At 41.3% G+C, this 17,128-nt stretch overlaps 1 protein-coding gene across 3 annotated transcripts in view; it reads left to right on the top strand.

Annotated features, from left to right (window-relative positions):
* Positions 1 to 15,620, top strand: part of PIK3R4 (phosphoinositide-3-kinase regulatory subunit 4) — a 74,179-nt gene extending 58,559 nt beyond the window's left edge. For all 3 annotated transcript variants that reach the window (XM_079923343.1, XM_079923342.1, XM_079923344.1), the window contains 7 exons: positions 5,240 to 5,404; positions 8,156 to 8,367; positions 10,007 to 10,138; positions 12,959 to 13,059; positions 13,682 to 13,770; positions 14,073 to 14,181; positions 15,036 to 15,620. In XM_079923343.1, the coding sequence (XP_079779469.1) occupies positions 5,240 to 5,404; positions 8,156 to 8,367; positions 10,007 to 10,138; positions 12,959 to 13,059; positions 13,682 to 13,770; positions 14,073 to 14,181; positions 15,036 to 15,206 (979 nt within the window). In that variant the 3' untranslated portion in view covers positions 15,207 to 15,620. The remainder of the gene's footprint in view (positions 1 to 5,239; positions 5,405 to 8,155; positions 8,368 to 10,006; positions 10,139 to 12,958; positions 13,060 to 13,681; positions 13,771 to 14,072; positions 14,182 to 15,035) is intronic.
* Positions 15,621 to 17,128: the final 1,508 nt, after the last annotated feature.

Genomic DNA, 17,128 nt, shown 5'->3' with positions numbered 1-17,128 from the left:
ACCCGTATGCAGAAAAATAGACACTGGTGAAAGAAATTAAAGATGATGCAAACAGATGGAGGGATATACCATGTTCTTGGATTGGAAGAATCAACATTGTGAAAATGACTCTACTACCCAAAGCAATCTACAGATTCAGTGCAATCCCTATCAAACTACCAATGGCATTTTTCACAGAACTAGAACAAGAAATTTCACAATTTGTATGGAAACACAAAGGATGCTGAATAGTCAAAGCAATCCTGAGAAAGAAAAATGGAGCTGGAGGAATCAGGCTGCCTGACTTTAGACTATAGTACAAAGCCAGAGTAATCAAGGCAACATGGTACTGTACAAAATAGAAATATAGATCAATGGAAGAGGATAGGAAGCCCAGAGATAAACCCATGCACTTGGTCACCTTATCTTTGATAAAGGAGGCAAGAATGTACAGTCGAGAAAAGGCAGCCTCTTCAATAAGTTGTGCTGGGAAAACTGGACAGCTACATGTAAAAGAATGAAGTTTGAATACTCCCTAACATCGTATAGAAAAAAACTCAAAATGGATTAAAGATCTAAATGTAAGGCCAGACACTATCAGACTCTTAGAGGAAAACATAGGCAGAACACCCTATGACATAAATCACAGCAAGATCCTTTCTGACCCATCTCCTAGAGAAATGGAAATAAAACCAAAAATAAACAAATGGGACCTAATGAAAGTTAAAAGCTTTCGCACAGCAAAGGAAACCATAAAGAAGATGAAAAGACAGCCCTGAGAATGGGAGAAAATATTTGCAAATGAAGCAACTGACAAAGGATTAATCTCCAAGATGTACAAGCAGCTCATGCAGCTCAATATCAAAAAAAGAAACAACCCAATCCAAAAATGGGCAGAAGACCTAAATAGACATTTTTCCAAAGAAGATATACAGATTGCCAACAAACACATGAAACGATGCTCAGCATCACTAATCATTAGAGAAATGAAAATCAAAACTACAGTGAGATATTACCTCACACCAGTCAGAATGGCCATCATGAAAAAAATCTGCAAACAATAAATGCTGGAGAGAGTGTGGAGAAAAGGGAACCATATTGCACTGTTGGTGGGAATGCAAATTGATACAGCCACTATGGAGAACAGTATGGAGGTTCCTTAAAAAACTAAAAGTAGAATTACTATATGACCCAGCAATGCCTCTACTGGGCATATACACTGAGAAAACCATAATCCAAAACCACAGTGTTCGTTGCAGCACTATTTACAATAGACAGGACATGGAAGCAACCTAAGTGTCCACCAATGGATGGATAAAGAAGATGTGGCACATATATACAGTGGAATATTACTCAGCCATAAAAAGAAATGAAATTGCGGTATTTGTAGTGAGGTGGATGGACCTAGAGTCTGTCATACAGAGTGAAGTAAGTCAGAAAGAGAAAAACACCATATGCTAACACATATATATGAAATATATATTAAAAAAATGGTTCTGACGAACCTAGGGTCAGGACAGGAATAAAGACACAGATGTGGAGAATGGTCTTGAGGACATGGGGAGGGTGAAGGGTAAGCTGGGACGAAATGAGAGAATAGCATTGACATATATACACTACCAAATGTAAAATAGATAGCTAGTGGGAAGAAGCTGCATAGCACAGGGAAATGAACTCCGTGCTTTGTGACCACCTACAGGGGTGGGATATGGAGGGTGGGAGGGAGACGCAAGAGGGAGAGGATATGGGGACATATGTATACATATAACTGATTCACTTTGTTATACAGCAGAAACTAACACAACATTGTAAAGCAATTACACTCCAATAAAGATGTTAAAAAAAAACCTATTTGAACTAACATGAGTTCCACAAAGTTGCAGAATAGAAGATTATGTTGTATTTATGTGTACAAAACTTAGTTGGATTTCTGTTTGCTAACAGTGAACAATCCAAAGATGAAATAAAGGAAACAAGTCCATTTACTCTAGCATCAGAAAGAATAAAGTACTGAGGAATCAATTTAACAAAATAGCACAAGACTTGAATAGCGAAAGCTGCAAAACATCATTGAAAGAAGTGATATAAAAAAAAATTATAGAAGATCTAAATAAGTGGAAAGACATCCCAGTTGATCTTCAGATTCTATGAAATCTGTATGAAATTTCCAGCTGCCTCTTTCTGCAGAAATTGACATTCTGATCCTACAATTCATAAAGAAATGCAAAGGACTTAAATAGCCAAAACAGTCTTAAAATTTAGGAAAGAACAAAGTTTGAGAACTCACACTTCCCAGATTTACTACGAAGCTACAGCAGTCAGGACACTGTATTACTGGCATAAGGATAAATATATTAATCAGTGGGCTAGAACTGACATGCGGAAGTGCATTTATGGTCACTGTTTTCTGAGAAGGGTGCCAGGACAGTTGAATGGGGGATAGAATAACCTGAAAAGATGGTGCAGGGATTACTGGGCAGCCACATGCAGAAGAATGAGTTTGCAGAGAAGTTTTCAAAATGGATCATAGACCTAAATGTAAGAGCTAAACTATAAAACTGAAGAAAACATAAGCATGTAGTGCTTCGTGACCTTGGATTAGGCAGGAGTTTCTGAAATATACCATCAAAAAGCACAAGTGACAAAAAATAGATGTGACTTCATCAAAATTATAAACATTTGTGCTTCAAAGGACACAAGAAAGCGAAAGGAAAACCCACAGAATGAGATAAATATTTTAAAATCATATGTTTAAGTACCCTGAGTATAAAGAACTCTTAACAATAAAAAAACAACTCAATTGAAAAGCAGAGGATTCAGATAGTGTCGGTCCTTCATACCTGTGGGTTCTGTAGATTCAGTCAGCCATGGATAGAATATTTTCTCTGGATATGGAACCCTTGGATACAGAGGGCTGACTGTAAGGGACTAGAGCATTCACTGATTTTGGAATCCACTGGGGGTCCTGGAACCACTCCCCCAAGAATATGAAGGGGTAATTGTAGATTTCTCTCCAAATAGGACCAATATGTACACAAAAAAGATATTCCACGTCATTAGGGAAATGTAAATCAAAACCACAGCAAGTTACCACGTCACACCCACTAGAATGCTATAATCAAAAAGACAATAAAGAGTCATGTACCAAAATGTTCATTGCAGCTCTATTTACAATAGCCCGGAGATGGAAACAACCTAAGTGCCCGTCATCGGATGAATGGATAAAGAAGATGTGGCACATATATACAATGGAATATTACTCAGCCATAAAAAGAAACGAAATTGAGCTATTTGTAATGAGGTGGATAGACCTAGAGTCTGTCATACAGAGTGAAGTAAGTCAGAAAGAAAAAGACAAATACCGTATGCTAACACATATATATGGAATTTAAGAAAAAAATGTCATGAAGAACCTAGGGGTAAAGCAGGAATAAAGACGCAGACCTCTTAGAGAACGGACTTGAGGTTATGGGGAGGGGGAAGGGTGAGCTGTGACAGGGCGAGAGAGAGTCATGGGCATATACACACTAACAAACGCAGTAAGGTAGATAGCTAGTGGGAAGCAGCCGCATGGCACAGGGATATTGGCTCGGTGCTTTGTGACAGCCTGGAGGGGTGGGATGGGGAGGGTGGGAGGGAGGGAGACGCAACAGGGAAGACATATGGGAACATATGTTATATGTTTATGTATGACTGATTCACTTTGTTATAAAGCAGAAAGTAACACACCATTGTAAAGCAATTATACCCCAATAAAGATGTTAAAAAAAAAAAAAGACAATAACAGTGCTGGAGAGGATGTGGAGAAATTGGCACCTTTGTACATTGCTGGTAGGAATGTAAAATGATGCAGCAACTTTGGAAAAAAGTTGGCAGTTTCTCAAATGCTAAACATAGATTTACCTTATGACCCTGCAGTTTCATTTATTCTGGGTATTCTAGCTATAAACCCAAGAGAGTTGAAAACATTTGTTCACATGAAAATCTATAAACGAGTGTTCATAGTAGCATTGTTCATAAAAGCCAAAAAGTGGAAACCAGAATGTCTATCAGCCATTGAACAGATAAACAAATGTGGTGTATCCATACACTGGAATATTATTTTGGCACAAAAAGGGATGAAATACTGATGAATGCTACACCAGTCACTGAATTATACACTTTAAAATGTTGTACTTTATGGTCTACAAATTGTATTTCAGCAAAGCTGCTATTAACAAAAAGTGAACTAGAGAGGCATGATTAATTAAAAATACATAGAATATGATTCCATATTAATTTGAAAAGCAAATATGAATATATTGTAATATGCATAGAAAACTCTTTGGAAGGATATATAAGAAAATGTCAATAGTGTTCCTCTGTGTGGTAGAAGTATGGTTTTACTTTTCTGTATTTTCTGTATTTCAATAATTTTTGTATATTTAATATGTGTTAATTTGTATAATAAAATTAAATAAATTACAAAAGATGGAGATGAATAAATTTGGTGATTAGGGGCTTGTGACCTTTTAGGGGAGTGGCCCCTTAGAAGGCTGAGTATGCAGCCCTTGCGGGGGGGCAGTGAAGGAGGGACTTTGTGGTGATGGGAGGCAGGCACCCTGTGTAGGTCAGGGTCAAGAAGTTTGGCGGTGAAACTTAAGGAGGGTAGGCAGCTTGAGAGGTCAACGTGTGTGAGAGAGACTGAATATTATAATAATATTGTGCATTAATGAATGTTTTATGACTTATATGTTATTTACACTTTGTCCCAGTTGCATAAATTGGGCAGTCTTTGTTTTGTAAATGAGTAAACTGAGATGCAGAACAGGTTAATGGCTTGACCTAGATCATATGGGTCGTCAGAAGTGGAACTCAGCCCTTTGATTCCAAAGCCAGTGCCTTTCCTGCTGTGCCAGGCTGCATCTGAGGGATTATAGAATAACTGCAGGGGTAAGAGTAGGACTTAGGAATTGCAGAGAGGAAGGAGAACTGGGTCAGGGCCACAAGTATGGGAGTTCCAGCTGCAAAGGAGGATGGACAGTCTTTCTGTGATTGGAGAGAAGTGTGTGAAGGTGGCCATTAAAAAATATCAGAAGAAAAGGTGATTTTGTACCAGTGCTTTTGAGGGGGATTATTGTTTTTGTTATGAGGTCAAGGAGTGAAACAGACTTCAGAGTAGTACTTTTTGTTTGTTAACAGTCATGTGGCTATTTAATATCAGCAATAATAATACTCTTGTGGCTTTTCAGAAACGCAGTCTTACTTTTCTTTTGTGCAGGTCTATTCTTACGTATAGCCGAATTGGGGGACGTGTCAAGACACTCACATTCTGCCAGGGTTCCCAGTACTTAGCCATAGCGTCTGATAATGGTGCTGTCCAACTTCTTGGAATTGAGGCCTCTAAGCTGCCCAAGTCTCCTAAAATTCATCCTCTACAAAGCAGGTATCTGCCTATCTTTTGTGTTTTGTAAACTGCATTTAGTGTACTATAATTTAACCCTCCCTCTCTAATACAGTTTGGATCAACTGAGGACCTTTGAGAATTTACTTCTTTTTTTAAGCACGTGAAATAAATAAAATTGTGTTTCCAACTCAAATCTATCACACATAGTTTCAGGAAACTATGCCTGCCTATTACTTTCTGCCAATTTGCTAAAAGGTCAGAAGGGCAGCTTTGAACTTGTGGCCCATCCCAGTCTGGAATCTGTCTGAATAACCTAATTATCAGTTACAGCTTCTGTCTCAACTCTGGCTGGCTGATTTGAAAATGTGAGTGTCCTTCATTAAAGAAAATTCAAGTGTTGTCAGCATTTTGTTACTTGGCATTAAGACCTCTGGAGGTGATGGGAACACAGAGCAGAGGTTTTAGTCAGATGATTTGCTTATCATTTTAAAAACAAGGTCCTGGCTGGTTTTACCTGAGAATTTCCTCCATTTCTTATAAATTGTAGTTGCCTGTAGATTAAACACATGCAAGGTAAGATATTTAAGATCAAGCAGAATAATTTTTCAACTGACTAGTATGTGCTGCACAATGAAAATTCCAGAAACGAATAAGATGTGTTGTACTCTCTAAGAAACCACAGTCTAGTGGGAGAGACAGACCAGTGAACAGATGATTTCAGTGCAGTGAGACAGTGTGCCCTGTGACAGGGATGGGGGGCCAGCTTGCAGGTGGATAAGGAAGAAGGCCTGGAGGGGGTGACACCAGATGTAGCCAAAGCAGAGTAGTTGAGTAGGGTGGGGCAGATAAGTCAGACATATATGCTGTTCTGGAAAACATGAAGTTATAGGGAGGAAAACAGATCCATGGTTACCACAGCTTGGGGATAGGGGTAGGGGGTGACTACAAAGGGGCTGCACAAGATACATTTTGGGGTGTGGAGTTGTACTGTATGGTTCTGTGGTAGAAGATACATGAAATGGATTTGTCATAATGCATAGAACTGTATACCACAAAATGAATATTACTGTATATAAGATTAAATTAAAAAAACCCGAAGCAACCAGGATATTGGGGGAGAGGTAGAGTGCAGCCTATGGCAGTCAGTCTAACTGTTGTACAGATGAATCACATAGTCATGTGGAAGAGTAAGGGGAATAAAGGAGGCAGCTGAACAACTTGGGAAAACTGCAGGCTAATGACAAAAGGAGCTGAGCTCAAACGTTGTATTCTAGTTGGTTGTTTTTCACATGGTTACGGTTTAATAATTCCAAAATGACTTTATTTGTACACTAAGGTTGAATAAATGAGTAAACGTATTATAGATAATGAGAGCCAGGTTTCTCACTGGAGGAAAGAAATTACAGACAAGGAAAGGGGGCTGGCTAGAATGAAGCCTGGTGCTGGATAGATATCAGTATGGACTCGATATCAGTATGACTCATGACATACATCTTTGTGTATGTGTATACACACATGTATATGTACACACACATACATGTAGACACACACAAATAGATACAGAAATAGAGTTGGGTCTGTGTGCGTGAGGGTAGTATACAGAATATACTTCCTAGCTCTGGCCGTTGAGGGGTACTAGACACAGGGTCATCCCCATAGCGATGAGCACTTAGCTCATAGACCTTGGTTTTAAATGCCAATAAAAGGGACCAGGACTCCTTGAAAAACTGGTTGATTCCAGAGCCTGGGCAGGGAAAACACAAGATGCATCTGGAGCATCCTGTGATGCCAGAAGGTTAGGAAGTGGTCAGTAAGAGCACATTGCAAGGGCGTTTGAGCTAGCCTGACAGAGTGTCCCATGGCCAGACTTGGAGCAAGCTGAGCAACAAGAGGCAACGACTGTGTTAGGTCATAACTCAGAGGATAAAATAAAGTGGTCCACAAGTCCATACTGACAGAGACGAGCTGACAAGAGAAATGGCAGCTTTTCCGTACAGAAGAATTCTAATAAGCGTAGAAGGACCAAGGGAAATAGAACACCACAGGCATGATTTGTCCACAGGTCCTAAAATTAGTGGAAAAAAGTTTACACAGAAACAGGTTTTTGCATAGTCTGAAAAGAATTTCCCCTAAGTATAGAGTAGTTATAAATGGAAAAATAAAAAATAATAAGTTTACAGTGGAGGGTCCTGCCAGGCGCCATGATCCAGGTGAACATCACTGGCATCACGTGCTGACGTCAGGTGCTTCCATCTGTGCACTGAGACAGGCACGTCACACAAGTGGTCTCCCTCCCAGTAAGGCACCAGCTCTGTTTGTGAGAACACATGACATGACATTCAGAAATGTCAAGGTCGTGAAAGGACAGACTGAGGCGCTGTCATAGGTGGAGGAGATGAAGGAAACGCGGCAGCTAGATGCCAGGCGGTGTCTTGGTCTGGAGCGGTTAGGTCACCAGTGGGAAAACTGGTGAAATCCAACCATGTTTTGTACCTTATGGGTACTGTACCAAGGTCAATTTCTTAGTTTTGATAAATGGTCTATGTTTATGTAAAGTGTTAGCGTGAGGGGAAGGTGAGCGAAGGATATACGGAAGTCTGTGTACTATTTTTGCAACTCTTCTGTAGTTCTAAAATAATTTTTTAAAAATGGTCAGCTATCATTGTCTTATGGGTCACAGAGTTTTTATTTCTTGACCATGGTTAGAATATAGATTCATCTTCAGTGGAGAAGGGTACTGTGTTTTTAGTGACTGGAAAAGTCTTTGCCTTTTGATGTGTGTCTCCTTAGAGTCCTAGACCAAAAGGAGGACGGCTGTGTGGTGGACATGCATCACTTCAACTCCGGGGCGCAGTCTGTGCTGGCCTACGCCACTGTGAACGGCGCTCTGGTGGGCTGGGACCTCAGGTCTTCCAGCAATGCCTGGACGCTGAGGCACGATCTTAAGTCAGGTCTCATCACTTCCTTTGCTGTGGACATCCACCAGTGCTGGCTCTGCATCGGTGAGCTGCCTTTCAAGTCCTTGACTGGGTCTGGATGCTACTGTCTGGAGTGGCCTTCTTAGGAAAGCTCTTTCCTTTTTCTTCATTGGTAATTTTCCCCCGTGTCCTTTTTTTTCCCCCATAATTATTATGTTATAATCACTTGCATTTTATTTTTTTCATTAAAAAACAGATTTAAAAAAGTGAAATCAATATTCCAACACATAAAACAATTTCCTCTTTCTCTTCATTCTTAAATGAGCCTCTTTATAATCATTATAGTGATCAGGTTTGCTGGCATTTTCTTATTCTGCCAGGGAAGCAGCAGGCTTAGTTTATGGATGAAAGCATTTGAATTTGGGCACACTTGGTTTTAAATTCCATTAACCACTGGCAAGCTGCTTATTAACTCTTTTGGGTCATAGTATCCTCATCTTCAAATGGGGCTCATCCTTTCAAGGGCTGCTTAGAGGAGTCAGTGAGGTAAAAGCATCCAGCACAGGAGAAGAGCTAAACAGTGGTTTCTTGCCTTGTGATTCCTCCCCACCTGCCTTTCCTCAAATGCTGAAGATGTACCCTGTGCTCTTGCTTGCTGCTTTCCTCTGTTTTAGTTTCACCTTTTTCTCTCCTAGGGCTTTGAACGTGCCCCTTTAGAAGGTACTAGAGTTTATTCATTCCCACTTGGCACTCTTTTTCAGAAGAATTATAATCTGCTGCACTTGAATATTGGTTTCTGGATTCCCTAACTTGCATTTGTGACATTAAGTATCTTTATTTTTATGTAGTTTTTATGAAATGTATTATTTTTTTGCCTTTTGTGTGACTAAACTGTACTGGTTTAGGAATATGTAATGCCAGGCCTAGAAGAGTAGCGCTATTACACATGTAGCAAATTAGCAAATGGCACTGGTGGCTCTCAGGGCGGCAGCCAGTACTGCTGTGGCTATTTGAGCCATTGTCCTGGAGAGGGGCAGGGCGACAGAGGGACCCGCTGCCCCTTTTGTCTTTTCCCACCCCCATCTCTCCACTGGAACTGGAGACCAGTCTCGGTGTTAGGGTGGACATTATTCTTTGGGATGGGGTGCCTTTTCTCTATGGGGTTTAAGGTGCCATGGGCAGATATGCACGCATTCACCCCAGTTTCTACTGTGATTGGACACCCGTGCCTGTCTCCAGAACGTTTCGGAGAAAAGGGCACATGGAAATGATTGAAACTGATGATAGCTGCAAAGCTGCTACCACTTTGGGATTGGTAAAGTGATCACTGAATGCCAGTAAACCACCTCTGGTTATTTAAGGCAGCCTGAACATTTTGAGAAGACATAAAGATTCACTTTATGTCTTCTCTAGGCCTTCTGGGTTTTTTGTGGGCACTTTTGGCAGTTAGTAAGTGTCAGTAATTAATGAATCACTCGTTTTCACTTCACATCTGTTAGGCCGTTTTGTAGTAGCTTCGTGCCAGTGCTTTGTATCTTTGGCGTAAGGCACTGTTTGACACTGGGGTTGGGGAGGGCAGCTTAGTGAAAACAAAGCCTTGTCTCCAAGTGGCTAAGCCAGGTTGAACGCGCATCCGTACAGAGCTCGCAAATTACCACTTGATGACTGTAGCCTGCTGTGCTTTACCATGGGTGGTCACCTTCTGGACTTCTCTTCCCCTCAGGGACAAGCAGTGGCACCATGGCTTGTTGGGACATGCGGTTCCAGCTGCCCATTTCCAGTCACTGCCACCCTTCCAGGGCCCGCATCCGGCGCCTCTCCATGCACCCGCTGTACCAGTCCTGGGTGATCGCAGGTAAGAGGGAGGGCTGGCTCTAAGAACTCATGTTCTTAGAGTTTTATTTTACATATGAGCCAAATGCTTGCTTTTGTTCAGTTCTGATTATGGAAGAAGTTCCCACCACTGATATCTCATTGTCATTGCTTATTTATCATGTTTCAGAATGATCTCATCAATCACACTACCACCTTCCATTCCTACCATCATTTCCTTTCCATTTATCTTCTTTCTCTTGTGTCCCCTATTTTTGCTAAAGTTCTCACCGTCTTCCTGGAACTCTTAAGTTAGAAGCCTTGAGTCATCCTTCTCAGCTGCCATTTCTGTTGAGTTTCTTGCAAGCTTCCCTCCCTTTCTCTTGTTGGGCATTCAAATTTTCTTGTATGGATTCTCTGGCAAGACACTTGGGCAAGTCTTTGAAACTCATTTTCCTCAACGGTAAAACGTGGTTAAAAATACTTAGCTAGCAGAGGTTGTAAGAATTTCAGAAAACACATGTAATGCACATAGCCTGGCATGCAAGGAGTGCTTGTTAAGTGGTAGCTCTCGTTACTCTTATGTTTCCTCGCTGGTCCCCGTGCCTCTGGGCTCTTCCTGGTCCCTTCTCATCCACACAGTGTCCCTCATGCGCTGCTCCTGTCAAGGTCATCGTGCTGCCAGGTTCAATGGCCGTGACTCAGCCTGCGTCTTATGTGATTTGTCACTTGGTTGGTTGATCACTTCCTCTGTCTGAAACACTTTCCTCACCTGACTTTGAGGACATCACTCTCTTGGTTCTTCTGTTGATTGATTTGCTGATTCTTCCTCCTCTTCCTGCTTCTAAGCTGTAGCCGGCCTCAGGGCTCAATCTTGGTCTGAACCTCTTCTCCTTCTGCACTGGCTCCCTGTGTGAGCACATCCAGTCCCCCGCAAAATAGTACCAAATTTATTCAGATTTTTATATGTGCCTATGTAAAGTTCTCCCTAAAATGTCTGATAGCCGACTGAAACCTGACCTGTCCACGCTGAACGCTTGGCTCCTCTCCACCAGCTGCCCGCCCCGTACCACCTCCTTGAGGACCTGAGACCAGCCTGCTCTCCCTGCAGTGTTGTCCCAGGAAATGACAGCATTCAGGCTCAAAGCTTAGGAGGAAGCCTGGCGTCGTCCTTTGTTCTTCTTTCTCTCTCATCCCACTTCCAGTCCATCAGCCAGTTGTACATGTTCTGTCTTAAAATATGTCCAGAATTGAGCACCTTTTACTATTTCCATCACTGTCCCCCTAGTCCAAACAGCCATAATCTCATGTCCCTATTAGTGCAACATCCTTGTAACTCCCTGCTTTTATTCTTACCAAAGACTGTTCTTTCTTCTGCTCAGTACCTTCCAGTGGCTCTCAAATAACAGCCAAACTCCTCACCATGGCCCAGAGACTTTATGGGATCTGTCCCTGCTACCTCACTGACACTCTTGATCAGTCAGGGTTCCAACAGGAAACACATGGCATACCCAAGGTAGGATAATTTGAGGAGGACTTATTGTCAGAGGAACTATTTACAAAGGTGTGGGTGTGAGACATCGTAAAACACAGTGCAATAAAATAGGGCTCCAGCCACAGGGGCTTCCTGGCCTTTTCCTTGAACTAATCACATTCCTGCTTTGGGGCCTCTGCATTTTTGGGGGGTTGTTGTCACCACTAGGATGTAAGTTCTGTGAAAAAGGGATGTTTTTTGCATTATTTGCCTTCTTTTCCTCAGTGCCTAGGACAGTGACTGGTTCATAGTAAACATTGTTGGTTCAATAAATGTTAATGAAGGACTGAAGCCTGGGGTATTGTCACTATCCTGCTCAAAATTACTTTCGAGATAGCCTCTCTCAGGCCTGCAGCTTCCATTCCCTAGAATCTTCCTTCCACTCTTCCTGTCAGATGTGCTCCGATCTGACCACAGCACCCAGACATGGGTGTGTGTGCTTTACTCCTTCCATCCTTTCTGCCTGAAGTGATCCATGTGCCACCTGTGTCTCCAGCCTCACTTGCTCTTTCCGTCCCAGTGATGACACCTCCACGAGGTGGCCTTGATTCTCACCCACTGGATGTGACCTTTGCCTTCCTGAGTGTAGGTGGAACTCTGCATTCTCTCTTTTTGTGCTCATTGTCTTATACTTTATATTTTTTTCTTTCCTTCTAGACTGTAGGTTTCTTTTCTTTTTTTTTTAAATAAATTTATTTATTTTATTTATTTATTTTTGGCTGTGTTGGGTCTTCGTAGCTGCACGCGGGCTCTCTCTAGTTGTGGCGAGCGAGGGCTACTCTTCGTTGCGGTGCGTGAGCTTCTCATTGCAGTGGCTTCTCTTGTTGCAGAGCATGGGCTCTAGGCACACGGGCTTCAGTAGTTGTGGCACGTGGGCTCAGTAGTTGTGGTTTGTGGGTTCTAGAGCACAGACTCAGTGGTTGTGGCACGCGGGCTTAGTTGCTCCGTGGCATGTGGGATCTTCGTGGACCAGGGCTCAAACCTGTGTCTCCTGCATTGGCAGGCGGATTCTTAACCATTACACCACCAGGGAAGTCCTAGACTGTAGGTTTCTTGAGGGCAGAGTCTGTTTATGCTTTGCCTTTCCACCCTACACTTCTTTCCACTTGGCTGGACACCAGTAAATATTGACTAGTAGGCTATAAAAAACATTTCTTTTTTGCACTCCAGTGTGGTGGCAGGGTCACAGTATTATTTAAAAGTATTCTTGAGTGTTTCTTGCAGGATGGGAGAAAATGGAAATGGCTGTAGGCTGACTACCTCTACCAAGACATGAATCCCTAAGAGTGGAGACCTTGTCTGAGTAACGTTCTGGCCTGTTTCCCTCAGCTGTCCAGGGCAACAATGAAGTATCCATGTGGGACATGGAGACGGGTGACAGAAGGTTCACGCTCTGGGCCAGTGGTGCACCACCACTGTCTGAATTACAGGTTTGCTCCAGTTTTTATTATAAAGGCCAACATAATCTCCCACATCCCAAGCACTTTCAGGCATTTTGCCAAACATGATATTTGTTGGGCCTTTGGGTTATGTTTTAAATTTGGGTTTTTACGAAGTATTAGGTGGGCATTGCTACCATGTGCTTTCCAGTTCCCGCTTACTGGTGTCTGCTTCTGTGGGTGTTTTGGTTGCCAGCTCCATAAGGTTTGTGATGTCTCTTTGGAACCCCAGTAAAATATGGGTTAATTAGGAAAAGCACAGATTAAAGCTTAGATCATTAAAAAAATGGAACATGACCCCTCATACACACTTTTTTAAGGGTGCTTTGTTGGGGCAGAAGGTAGGGAAGATTTTTTTCTCCTTTAGTTGGGGTCCTTCTCATCCCAAATAGAGAATTTTGGGAAGCTGAACAGGCTCTGCTGCTTCATTCAGGATGATATAGAGCAAATGCATTTTAAATTCCCAAAGAAAGAAGATCTAAGACATACGTGATCTGTCTCTAGTCTCTTCAGTTAACCACAGACAGCTGACTTGTCTCTAGAAACGGCTACATCCTTTATGGGCTACACTGGTGTCTGTTATTTGACTCTTTATTTCTTTATTTCCTTTAAGCCTTCTCCTCACAGTGTCCACGGTCTCTACTGTAGTCCTGCAGATGGGAACCCCATCCTGCTAACAGCTGGCTCAGACATGAAAATAAGGTACAGTAAAGACACTTGATATCCAGCACTTGAAAGGAGAAAGGTAGCAAAATGATGAATACTGCGGTTACCACTAGGCGTTGCTTATTATAGATACCAGCAGTAGTGTGACGTTTAACGTCATCTGCTTCTTTCAGGGACAGCTGTTAATACTTCATTTGTAACTAATTTTAGGCTCTTCTAGAAGATTGTCTTTTCCTAATGCAGAAGAGAACAAGCTAGCATTGATGAGTGTCAGCCAGTAATCATTAGTCCCTCCCCTCCTCCTTTGAGATTATCACCAGTTGTTTCCTTTACCCCAGGTTTTGGGACCTGGCTTACCCAGAGAGGTCCTATGTCATTGCAGGAAGCACTAGTTCTTCATCTGTGTCCTACTACAGGAAAATCATTGAAGGCACCGAAGTCGTCCAGGTATAAGCAGTCTTTCTTTCAACTTTTGTAGGAACAAAAACGGCTTTCATAAATATCATGTTGATTCAAATAAATGGCTTGGCCAAGAGTGGCACTATTTCTTTGAATTTAAAAAATATGTTTTATTTTCTCTTGACTTTTCTGTATTTTTTAAATTAACTTTTATTAAAGTAGAATGAACATAGAAAGTGCATGTGTAAGTACACTGCTCAAAATAAGCACTTCAAACACTTGCCAAGTCCTTAAAACAACTTTATAAGGAAGTGCCATTATTATTTTCCTTCTGCAAATGAGAAAGTTAAGCACAGCGAAATTGAACACGTCTAAGGTCACCCAGCTAGCAAGCAGCAGCGCTGGGACTCACACCTGGCTGGTGGGGCTCAAGAGCTTGTGTTCTTGAGTCAGGCAGAGGCTGCAGAGGAGATGACATACTTGCCAGTGCTGGGCCTGGTACGTGGTCAGTAAATGAGGGGCTTCCTTTGTCCCAAATATCAGTGAGCTTCAGAAGGGCTTGAGTGTCTGACAGGTGTTTACATCCATATCCCGGTTGTCTCTGCCTCTCTGTTCTTTCCTTTTGTTCTTTGATGTTGACAGAGGTAATATGCACAGATTATTGGCCTATTTGTAAGTTTTCCGTATTTGTAAGTGGCTACTTGTGGAGTCTAGTGACTGGAAACGTAGAACATCACTTTGAACACTCTCTGCTCAGTGTCTTTGTGAAAGTGTGACTCCTTCATGGGAGGGCTAGCCTAAACAAGAACAGTATTCCTCAGAAGCAGGAGGACAGACAGGCGGTAGAATGTGCTACAGCCTTTAACTTCTGGCTTTCTCCTTGACTTTTAACCACCAAACAGGAAATTCAGAATAAGCAGAAGGTGGGACCGAGTGATGATGCCCCTCGGAAGGGCCCAGAGTCTCTGCCTGTGGGTCACCACGACATCATCACAGATGTCGCCACGTTCCAGACGACACAGGGCTTCATTGTGACTGCTTCTAGAGATGGGATTGTTAAGGTTTGGAAATGAAAACTGAGTGATTTGTATAATGTGTAAAAATATATAAATATACTATAACTCAAGAGAAAAAGTATTTTTAGAGAACAGAGTGAACACAGATTCATTTGCTTAATTTTCAGAATCATGTCTGTTTCATGATTAAACAAATCCCATGCAAGGTGGTTAAGGAAGTTGCTGGCATACTTGTGTATATCTCAGCTGAAATTAGCCAGACAATAGTATCTGGGACTTTCTTATTGTATATATCACAGAGGTGAGGAATTTAAAATGCTAAGACTTAGGTGATCTCAGTTTACTTTGTATTAAAAAAGATGACTGAAAGTTGGTTGTAAGCTATTATAATGTAAACACATTTTTTGCTATTAAAAATGCTATTCAAACTAGCCAATAAACTGTATTCAAGCATCTTAAGGGGTTTTTGTTTGTTTTTGTTGGTGTTTTTAACAGTAAACATTAGCAGAAGAATAACCTCTCCAGCAGCACGTGTTCTGAAGACATGGACCCGGTGTTGCAGGGACTCAGTGAAAGAACTAGGCCTTATGTCCAGGTCTCTGGATTCTCAGTATCATGCTTCCTGCTCTAGCCCATCTATCTTTCTTCCAGTTTTAGAGCTGGCCTTGTTAGATGTTTAACCCTGTAGACTTGATCCCCTGTGTGTCATTTCCAGAGTAGTGTGTCTCTTCTTGGTCATCATTACTGTTTTTTATAGGCTCTACTATAAATTCTGAAACTTGGCCCATCACCTCGCTTTTATCCAGTGTATATTATTTATTAAATGCATGAAAAGAGAAAAATAAAAAGATTAAGCTGTTAAAAACATGCCCCAAATTTATATTTTTAAAAGACCAAAATTTGGTCTTTCCCACTAAAATAAACCCTTCAAAATTATCGATTATTGTTCACACAGCAACTTCTCATCCACATTTAATTGTCATCCGCTTGCAGAAGGGTTTATGGTGTTCAAAATATTTTAGTTTGAAATTAGCTACAGGAGTCTGTAAAACCAAGAAGTTGAACAGATAATCTGAGTCTAGGGAAAATACTTGTTTAAGAAATACTCCAAAAATTTAATTTGTATAATTACATAACTTAGTATGAGACATGACAGTTGCAGTGCATAGGATTCAACACACTTAGTGTTTAGACAAGTAAACAATAAAACTATCAGAAAACCCCATCATTCAGAGAGGTCCAGGTCAGGAGTGATGGACTCTGATGGGCGGGGGAGCTCAGTGGATCCATAGAATATGCAAATTTGACATTGGCGTTTTCATGTTGTAGTGCCTCTGTTTCCCTTAATGTGTGCTAAGACCATATTTATAGAGGTTCTAGCTACTAGGTCAGATTTAGAGTCTGCAGAGGTTGGGGGAAGTTTTTTGAGACATAAACTTGTTCTGAAAATGGGCCCCAAGCCTGGAGCCATTAGATAAGCCACAGACTGATAAATGTGGGGAATGCTGAGGGAAGAGATGGAGTATGCTGATGGAGCTGTAATCCTTTTCCCCTTATCTTCCTACCACTCATTCTCCCCACTTAAAAATCCTCCCCCCCCAGCTTTATAAAGATCATTTGGTTGAATTGTTACTGAGTATTACAATCTGACGCCACATTGAGTTTGCATTTCTTTTTGAATTCTAGGGGTTTTCTTTAACATGTTTGATTCATAGTTCAGTGCAGAGATAACAGAATAAATTGTCCTTTATAGTCAATTAATTTATAATTCTATATCAAGAACATCACTGCTTATTTGTGTGATTCTTGGTTTAAATAGGGTTTTGTTTAATTTACACTCAATTTATGGTACTTTCCCCTTTAAGAGGAAGAGGTAAATCATGGAAAATGCTAATATTAGGGATTAATATTTTTAAAAGGAACTTACTATTTACACTATGCTTCAGACCCCTCACCTACTAATGACTAAAACGATGACC

Source organism: Stenella coeruleoalba (genome assembly GCF_951394435.1).
Source record: "Stenella coeruleoalba genome assembly, chromosome: 5".
NCBI lineage: Eukaryota > Metazoa > Chordata > Mammalia > Artiodactyla > Delphinidae > Stenella > Stenella coeruleoalba.
This window is presented reverse-complemented; position numbering and strand designations above follow the sequence as displayed.